Source organism: Zingiber officinale, chromosome 1A (genome assembly GCF_018446385.1).
Source record: "Zingiber officinale cultivar Zhangliang chromosome 1A, Zo_v1.1, whole genome shotgun sequence".
Lineage (NCBI taxonomy): Eukaryota > Viridiplantae > Streptophyta > Magnoliopsida > Zingiberales > Zingiberaceae > Zingiber > Zingiber officinale.
The window spans coordinates 177407248-177417672 of record NC_055987.1 but is presented as its reverse complement, the minus strand read 5'-3'; the positions used below and the strand labels follow the sequence as shown (position 1 = coordinate 177417672).

The window sequence follows — 10425 nt, the reverse complement described above, 5'->3', positions numbered from 1 at the left end:
AATTGTAGAATTATTGCACTAGAGAGGGTGAATAGCGCTCGTGGCTTTTCATATTTTCGGAAAACATAGAATACGCAGCGGAAATAAAGAAGTAAAGAAAATAAAAAGATGACACAAGTTGATTTTACTTTGTTCGGAGTCTGTGACGACTCCTGCTCCAAGACCCACGATCGACGATCGCTTTCATTGGACAATTCACTATCAATTCGTAAATTATAAGTACAAAGATGAGTACAATAAATTATAATCTAAGTGCTCTAAATAAAAATTATACTGATGACTTGAGGATTAGGAGAGTCATGTTTTCGGTCGTCGGAGTTGCGTCGCAGAGTTGTCTTTGAAGCAATGCGCAAAAGAGAGATCGTTAAATTGAGTTGTGTTGAGAGAGCTACTCGAAGGCTGCTTTTATAAGTTGTTAAGGACCCCTTCAACATCATCCAAGGTGCCTCCAAGTGTAGATTTTATCCCCTAAGCTTTGGTCACGATAATCACCGCATTCTACAAATTTTTTCCTTTCAAAGGCACCTTCAAGGCACTCGAAGGCGCCTCCGCGCCAACCTCCAAGGCGCCTTCGTGCCCATCCGCGCGGTGCTTTGGCCAAGGCAGTCAAGGCACCTCCAACAACATAGGAGGCGCCTAGGGCACTGTTCACGCGAGTGTTCTTTTGTGCATTTCACTTCCTGCAAGACATGTTAGTCCAAATACCATAGATACCCTATAAAATAAAGTTAGCACAACAAATATGGAAATAAACTATTTGACAATCTCTAGACTAACTTTCAGATTTCTCGAAAATCCTAGGTCGAACCGACGCCTACTATTCCCTCAACAGGGAATGCGTCCTCACCTACTCCTCTTAAGAGAGTTTACCTTTTGTCAAATCGGTCCTCCAAACCGTTTGGACTTTTGCTCAACGCCCAAACATCAGGACTTTCTGCTGGATGTCTGCGACCCGTCCAGTCTTCCGCATGGTATCCGCGACCCCCAAGACTTTAACCTACTGTCCTGACCCGTCCAGTCTTCCGCATGATTCCCGATCCATCCAGTCTTTCATATGGTGTCCGCGACCCCCAAGACTTTAACCTACTATCCCCGATCCTAGGAACCCTATCGAGGACTCTTAATAAGATTTTATGTGAAATACTTTTATTGACCAGTAGCTTTTTTTGTCCAGGCCCAGTGTGGGCAGGTCTAGGCCTATGCTAGCTCCGCCCATGACAACATTCATATTTAACAACAAAGCAATATTTAAAATATTGTACATGATTAAAAAAAATAATATATTCATCACTACCATCACAAAAATAAATATATATAGTTCAAATCCATCACATCTCATCCCACTCAAATCCATCACATTTCATCATCTCATTCTCCAACATGTACATATGATAGATTATTAACAAAATAAACACATGGTTCAAACATTTCAATAGTTTCATCTATTGTGAATAAGGGTGCAAAAGGGTCTCGAAATACAATACTTCAATACTCAATTGTCTTTATTCTCGTAGTCACTCTCATCGAATTCCAAGAGCTTAAAATTATATTGATTTTTTATTTCATTTAGCATTGTTTTTCTCCCGTAATCTATTTATTTTTTCGTAAGATTCATCTCATGAGCGAGAGATTTTATCGTAGGATTTCTTGTAGCGACTCACCTAACAAGTCGACATTGATATTATTTTTTACTTTAGTTGCCCTAACTTTTTATGTTACTCTATTTTATAGGACTAGCCAAATTCTTATATATATTTTAAAAAGTTTATGGCTATTTACCTTTTCCTTCTACAGCACTTACATAAACAAGATTGCACAATTGATGTGCCCCTCAGTCACATCATTGTTCTGTCACTTCTATCATCCGAGCTATTCGAGTTAGAGCATTCCAATCTTTACAAAACCACCGTTGGATTTTTCTAAGCAAATTTGTAGATAATATATATCGTATTTATTGATGATTCAGTCGGAATACAGAAAAATACACACTTCACAACTGATCATGGAACAAAATGAATTTGGCAGGTGAATACCTTTTTTTTAAAACCAAAGCATCGAAATGACTAGAAAATACATGCCTCAATAGAACAGGACAAGTTGCAGAAAAAAATAATCTTACAATCATTGCTGTGGTTCCTTCCACGTTAGGCAGGAAACACATCACAAAGCACACGTAGGGCAATCTCAGCACCAAGGAAAGAAGCTAGCCATTATTTTTTGTTTAGTGTGTGTGCCCGGGCTTTCGGTCTAATTAATTTTGGAGATGGACTATCCAATTTCACAGATCGACCATTACACTCCAATATTATTATTGGTCCAAACTCTACCCGAAATATCAAATATGAAATTTAAACCCTCATAACCATCCTTATCTCTCTCTTACCACTGTAAGTGGTGACATACTTATCACATGAGGTTACGAAATTGAATCATAGGATTATCGGGACGTAAATCTTTAGACCCTATGCAACTCACCGCACCACCACTTGTCCTTTCGGCTGCCGTAATTTACCTCCCTCATGATGTCTTGGGGTCAGGTGCGATAAGGGCGCTGGGGACGAACGATTTCACCTTTTACCACGTGGGGTAAAAAAAATTACCCCCACGGGCTTAGCTGGAGTGATTAGTGTGTAGAAACTTGCCACTTGAGAACGTGGGTTCAAACCTCGGGGTAGTCAGGACGTAATTCCTTGGTCCCTGTATATTTCTTCCCACTGCGCACTAGCTTCTCTAGTTACCGTAATTTACCTCCTTCGTATTGGTCCTGAGGTAGACTGACAGAGACACTAGAGACGAGTGAATCACCTTTTACCACATGGGATAAAAAAAAAAAACTAGTTATCTTTAAATACTTGAGTCCTAGAGACACTTAATTTCACTTTTGTATTCTTTATTACATAAAATAAATTATTATAAAATATTTACTTAAATTTAAATAAAATGAATAAATTTGTAGTTTAATTAATTAATAGACTACTAATTATAAATTTAAGAAACACATATAGATCTTGACATGACATTTCAATATCATCAGTGGTTCAAACTCTACCAGAAATATTAAATATCAAATATCAAATTTGAATCCTCATTATATAGGAATCATCCTTATCTCTCTCTTATCACTACACCATATGCCGTGAGGCAAAAAAATAGACAAATTAGCGAGAGCACTGGGACGAGCGAAGTCGTCTTTTGCGACCATGGGACAAAAAAGCTAGTCATCTTTAAATGGTTGGAGTCTTAGACACAATTTCACAAACACTTTATATTCTTTATTACATAAAATAAATTATTATAAAATATTTACTTAAATTTAAATAAAATGAATAAATTTGTAGTTTAATTAACTAGTAGACTTAAGCCCTTCTAACTCAATCAACTGACCTCCCTCCACTAAATCCTAAACCCAAAATTCTGATCCATTTTAAATCTTAAACCCTAGCTAAATTTGTGCGGTTGAAAGAAAACTGAAATCGAATACTTCAAATGATATACGATCCAATGAAGCTTAAAACGCATGCACCCGAATCACTCACCCTGAAATCTCTCCCGTCAGGAAACGTTTTCGATCGATTTGAATGACACTTTGATAAATCACTATTTTAATCACAATTGATAACGAAAAAGAAAGCAAGATTAAGACCGCCACTAAGAGCACTTTATGTGTTCTCCCAAAGATATGATCGGATCGTTTCGTGTCAAAAACTAATAACAATCATTCCCCTCAATATCTTATAATATCCACCTTTCGTCACTTTGATACTTCTTTAAACCTACCAATCATGCAACCCCATGTAACCAGGAATTAAATCTGGCGAGACGTGTCTAGTTCGTCCCCGCATCTAAACGCAGCACACAAATCTCGTAATTTATTCCATCCTTGCTCAATTTAGCATATTTCATTATCTAGATTCATCGATTTAATTATGATTAATTAGGAATCGTATTAAACACTAATTACGTTGATGTGGGTATGTGGCAGGCAGGCATTAGATGGGGCTACGGCTTCCATCGAGCCACCCACACCAATTACACACCGTTCTTCTTAATCACGAGCTGCCTTTTTTCTTAATTTTATATCGTAATCACTCTCATTAATTATCATCACCCTCACTTGAAGTTCTACAGAACTATACATACGTGGACGCATGTGGTGCAAAGACTCAAGGCTCTGTGCAAAGACTCAAGGCTCTGTTTACTTGAAAGACGAAAATACACACTGTGAAAATCTACAGTGAATTTCTTTCAATCTTCGTTTCATCTTTCGGCTTAAACAAAGGGTTTATTTAACCTTAATGATATGGTTAGGAGTCCGATCGGATGACGATCGTGGTGATCGAATCTGCGGGACTAGGTGACAAACTAGAATGAGTTATATTCACTGGAAATTAATAATAAATAGATCCACTAAATGATTTGATAGTTATCCCAATATTGTTCGAAATTAAGGTTTTAAGTAGCTGATGTTTAGGGAGGAGAACATGGCATCATGGTATCAAGTAGGTTATATATAAATGCATGATCAAGTGTATAGCCAGCCCCCTGTGTGGCATCTCAAAGCCTGCCTGCCTGCAAACTAGTTAATTCCCAAGCAAAGTGGAAGAGGCAGGAGAGGGGATCAGTATGGCCAACACTGAAGCTCAGTACATCTCTTGGGAGGACGAGGAGTGGAGGAAGGGGCCATGGACTGCTCAAGAGGACAAGCTCCTCATTGAACATGTCAACCACCACGGCCAAGGCAAATGGAACTGTGTCTCCAAGTTAACAGGTAATTGAATATGTATAGTTATAGTTTTTCCTCACTCGTTTTTGTCGCGCTCTCTCTATATATATAAAAGTTGTCTGATATATAGGGTTGAAGAGAAGTGGGAAGAGCTGCAGGCTGAGGTGGGTGAACTACTTGAGGCCAGACCTGAAGAGAGGTAATATCACCCCTCAAGAGGAGAGGACCATCCAGGAGCTGCATGCTTTGTGGGGAAATAGGTATGCATAGGAAAAGATAGTAAAATATATATGCCTTATAGATTAATTAATATACATCAGATTTCCTTTGGGAGTTCTTAATGGTTAACTTGTTTTAGGCTTTCAATTATCTAATTCTTGTGATTAATTTAAATGTGATTTGTGTGTGTGTTTTGGACAACAAAATAATCTCTTTGTTGACATTCTGCTAGCTAATTTAAGAATAAATTATGCTTTTTTTTTTTAGTAGAGGAATCAAGTGGAAATGTGGATAAAGCTTAACTTATTGTCTGTGAAGTATGATAATCAGTTGGGACCTTAGACATGAGAACCACTGTCTTTTTTGATGAATTTGAAACCCTTTTTGTCCACAATTGTAGATGGTCCACCATCGCTCGAAACCTCCCGGGAAGGACCGACAACGAGATCAAGAATTACTGGAGGACTCATTTCAAGAAGACAAAGCCCTCCAAGAACCTCGAGGAGGCGAGAGAGAGATTCTTGATTCACCAACGACAGAAAAAAGGTAGAGTGCAGGAGGAGCATCAACAAGATCAAGGAAATTTGGAACGGCAAGATACACCTGAGCTATTGATGGAGCGAGATAAGGAAATTGAATCAGCCGAAGACTTGCAAGAAATGATGGCACTCATGTGCTGCATACCATATGTGATTCAAGTTCAAGGCGATGCGATCAATGGATACTCGAGTGAGGGATCGACCGACGGTGAATCCTGGGGGAACCTATGGAACCTTGATGACATATGAACTAAAGATTGTAGCACACTAAGTTTGTCTACAATCAATTTCTTCTACCTTCACCTTCTCCACTTTTTTTTTTTTTCTCTAAACAGAATACTTGGTGACAAAAGTATGTCTCTCTTTCTAAATATACAAGTTGAATTGATAATAGTTGAAAAATGTGAGAATAAAGAGATCATTAAGAAAACTCTACCTGGTATAAGGTATGGATATTGCTAATCATAGATATACTATAAAGTTCAATGTTTGAACTATTTTTCATATAATTAACTCTAAATAATGGGAGGCAAATACAACTTAATGATAATTTACACGGAAAAGAAAAGAGTGAACAACCACTGAGTGATTCTTTAAGGAAATCTCACTATTTCATATTTTACATCATTAGATATATTTTCATGTGACTTTTTGTGTTGGCGTGGCAAAGACAGTTCGCGTAAGCATCAAGAAATATTTTTTTAAGATACAAAACAAATAAAAAACCATGAAATAATTATAAAAACATTATTGGACTGACTACTTATTAGCCTATTGAGATATATCTGGCAAAATCAACTCTAAAAATGCTAGATACTTGGATCTAAACCAGACCACAGATGATCTGTAATCTAATCAACATGTCGATTACCCATTAACGGGCCGGAACCATAACCAGCCTGTCTGGGGCTGGGTCGGTTATGTTTCCAATCCCAAATTAATCGTGAGCCAGCAACGTGATTCAAATTGTCAGTTCAATTTTGGGGGGATTCGAATGTTGGCCGACGGTTCCGATCGTTGGAATCGCCGATTAATCAGAGGTTTCACCCATTGGGATTTTAATATTTTTAACTATTGAGATTATTTAATCATTTTTTTATCAATGACTATGATTTGATGGCGTTATTCTCTAAACTCTATAAATAGGCCGCTTATTTTATTATTTTTCACACCATCTACTCTACTTGTCCGTCTCTGAATTCCAAAATCTTGATCACTTGTAATTTCAATTCTCCAATTCTATATGAAAAGAAGTTCATCTTGATCTCGAAAGGATAAGCAAATAGTCACTCCGAATGTGGATTTCATGATATTCAATCTATCGATGATGAACTAGTGTAACTTCCAACATCAAGACGCAAGTATCAAAACTCCTAGGATTCGAAATACATCTTTAAAATTATTTATTTTTACTAAACATTTTGAAAAAATATTTTCCGGAAGAATTACGTGCAAAATATAAGTATGACAAAATCTATAAATTCCAATCGAGCGACGATTGTGAGTTATTGAAGCGACACGTTGAAACGAAGTGTCTGACGGAATTTGGAGTCATATTCTTAAATGTAATCGTCCATATTTACATCGACAAGTGGAGGTACCGATTTATTTTTATTTTAATATTCTAATAATAAATTAAGAGAATCATTAGTTAAATTTATTTCTATCAAATATCTTTCTTTTAGTTTTGGGTCAAACAGCACATTTCAAGATTTTTATCGAGAATCACTTAACCCATCTGTTAAACTTGTTCCCCGAACTACACTTACCAAATTTAATTAAAGAATTTAGTAAATTAAATAATAAAAATTCTTTATGTTTCTGATATTTAGAGTGACTGATATTTAGAGTGACGAGTGATAAACTCATTCACAAATGGATACGAATTGTCATTATATCGATAACTCCTAGATAATTCAAAAACATTTATTAACATATTGAGTTGTTAATGAAACACACATTGCTCACAATATCTCTCAATTATTATGTTTAATTTTATAAGAATATAGATTAACTTCTAAAATATTTTTAATACCATTTGATAATGTTGATTTTAATGTTGTAAGTATTGATGAACTTATTTGTCAATCTACTATTAGTGATTTATTTTTTTCATATTCACCACATATAATGTTTTAAATTTATGTGTTCAAGATGAATCAAAAATTTTAAAAAAAAAATTAAATCAATTAAAATTGCTATTTCTTATTTATGGTTGTATACTATTTTTCCTTTTTTAATAATCCAACTATCCCGCTCTTACAATTCGACTAATCCTGAAGGTGACCGGCCTAGCCCTAGGGACGTTTCCAACCAACCATCATGATAAATCGAGAAGTATGGATGGGCCTTAGCGGACGACCCAATGTCACAAGTTTTTTAAACTCCCTAGATGTGATATGCCCTCGATGAGATTTAAGCTCTCGTTGCCTAAGGAGTCCATCTCACTTCTTACCATCATACCATAAATTCAGAATATTTTATTTATGATCACATCCTAATATAATCAAATAATGAGGTGGACTTTATAAAATTAATGAAATAAGACAAAAAAAAAATTTATACCAGATCTACCAACACGTTGTAATTCAACATATCAATTATTATAAGATTCATTTCAATATAGAAAATTATTATATTTTTTTGGCACAAAATAATAAAAATACTAACATATATTTATTTTTACACCAAATTGAATATATATTTATGAAATTTTAAAAATATTAAATGATAATAATTTTCCTACTTCTCATTTACTTATGGTGAAGTTTTGTAGTATAACTTTAATTTTAAATAATAAATATGTTACAAATGATTTTTATCTCATTTTGTATTAGTAATGAAAAGAAAAATATTTTTATCATATTTTTTATATTTATTTAGTTGCACTGGCTTAGACCATAAACTTAAATTAAATATTTTACATGAAATGCTAATTTAATTCCATTTAAAGATTTTTCTTCTCCCAGTCTTAATATTATACAAAATACTAGAAATAATTTATATAATATTTATAAAGATCTAATATAAAATATGAATTAAAAACTAATATATCCAAAATATAAAATATTAATAGCAATAGTGATTTAAAAATAACAAAAACATAACTTTTATTAAAGATCAAACGAAATGTTCATGAAGATCCTCATGTTCTAAACAGAAACTTGAGAGTTATTTTATGATTATTTTTTATATTTTGGTGGAAGATATAATGAGCCATATATCAATATTCTACGGTGGTTGTTCTAAACAGAAACTTGAGGTTATTTTATGATTATTTTTTATATTTTTCAATATTCTACTGTGGTTGTTCTAAACAGAAACTTGAGAGTTATTTTATGATTATTTTTTATATTTTGGTGGAAGATATCGTGAGCCATATATCAATATTCTACGGTGGTAGTCGCAGAAAACTCAACCTCTCCATCATAAAAAACAAAAAAGAAAAGAAACTCTATGATGGTATCAACAGTTGCTTGCTATAGAATAGATGCTTTGTTTTAAAAGTAATATATTGGATGAAAGATGATCTACTTTGTCTCCTGATTCTTTGAAAGCACAAGTATTACTCGCTGATTACATGAGCCGTAAAAAATACAAGGAATGCAACTTTAAGATGACGAGATAGAAGACTTTGATACCGAAGGAACTATACGATGGAAACGAAAAATGAAAATGAGTGATGCTACTTTGTAAGACGATAAGGGTAAAAAGTTTAGCAAATTACGTGGGCTTTGATTTCTCTCTATCTTAAAGGGATACATTGACTTTTTTATCTTTTTAATTTTTAATTATATTTATAAATTTAAAACTAATTTTTAAATAAATAATAATAATTTTGAACTGTTGAGAACCATGAACCGTAATCGCCTTGGACGATTAAGAGTCGACATTCCTGGAACTATCGATTCCGAACCATAATCGAGTCTATTTGAATCCTCTTATCTATCCCTATATATCAATGAATCTAGAATTCTAAGTGTTCCCGCACAACTATACGCAAAATATATTTTTAGGAATAAAAACTCTATTTCCATTTTTTCTATCCAAAACTTACTATATGCTTCGATTCACAAGATAATGGGCACCTATACTAAGAGGTGCCTCTTTAGCACAAGTTTTACAAGCTCATTGATGACAATGCACCAGACTATTGTAGAAAGATTTTCTTGAGTTTGTCCCTCAACGCACGAGCTTCAATAACTTGGGTGTTGTGAGCTGTGTAATTACCAACTTTGTCCTTGAGAAGGTTCTCAAGATGGTTTCATCCATTAAACATGAGAAATGTATTGTAGTATGCACACTGCCTCCATATGGAATTAGGTAGTGATAGACATGAAAGTGAGTTGAAACTATGTTCTTTGAGTTGAAGTCAACACTATTAGAACAAGGAACAACTTTATAGTTATGCTCCTCTCCGGCACGCTTGGTATCATCTGATCCACATCCTTGGTTCAAACTCATCGAGCATGCATCCAACTGAGCTAGTCAATTGCGATAGATTCATTTGATCCCATGAGCCATCCTCAAAAATCTACACATTATTCTTTAGTTTCTCTTATCTCCATTTATTCCATGCGACATACCTATGTAACCAAATTCTTCATGCAAAACAATTTCCGGGAACACACGAAGGTGTTAGCTCAGACTTCTAGAGGCGTTCATCATAATTCTAGCCTTCACACATTTGCTCTACATGCTTTCGCTCCACACCGTCATGATTGGCAGCACATATGAAGGTGATGCAGAGTGTGGAGCAGGCACACACATGGGATGGCGAACTGAAGGGAACTACAGTTCAGTTTTGTAATAGCATGGCTAGTTAAAATAATGGATTAACCTCAGGTTTTTGAATGATTAAAAAAACAAATTTCAGAAAGATGTGGTATCACAAAACTATGATATGGTATTGCAAAACTCATAGTGGATATCATGCTTTGTTCA

The 10425-nt window shown here is 34.8% G+C and overlaps 1 protein-coding gene across 1 annotated transcript; it reads left to right on the top strand.

The window, feature by feature from the left end:
* The first annotated feature begins 4449 nt into the window (after positions 1-4449).
* On the top strand, positions 4450-5904 carry LOC122012694 (MYB-like transcription factor EOBII). The gene is made up of 3 exons (XM_042569316.1): positions 4450-4768; positions 4854-4983; positions 5343-5904. The coding sequence occupies exons 1-3, from the start codon at positions 4624-4626 to the stop codon at positions 5728-5730; spliced, it is 663 nt and encodes a 220-aa protein (XP_042425250.1). The 5' UTR covers positions 4450-4623; the 3' UTR covers positions 5731-5904.
* Positions 5905-10425: the final 4521 nt, after the last annotated feature.

Coding starts and splice junctions, on each gene's coding strand:
- LOC122012694 (XM_042569316.1), top strand. CDS start 4,624: ATGGCCAACACTGAAGCTCAGTACATCTCTTGGGAGGACGAGGAGTGG. Junction 4,769..4,853: donor CTGTGTCTCCAAGTTAACAG/GTAATTGAATAT, acceptor TCTGATATATAG/GGTTGAAGAGAAGTGGGAAG. Junction 4,984..5,342: donor CATGCTTTGTGGGGAAATAG/GTATGCATAGGA, acceptor CCACAATTGTAG/ATGGTCCACCATCGCTCGAA.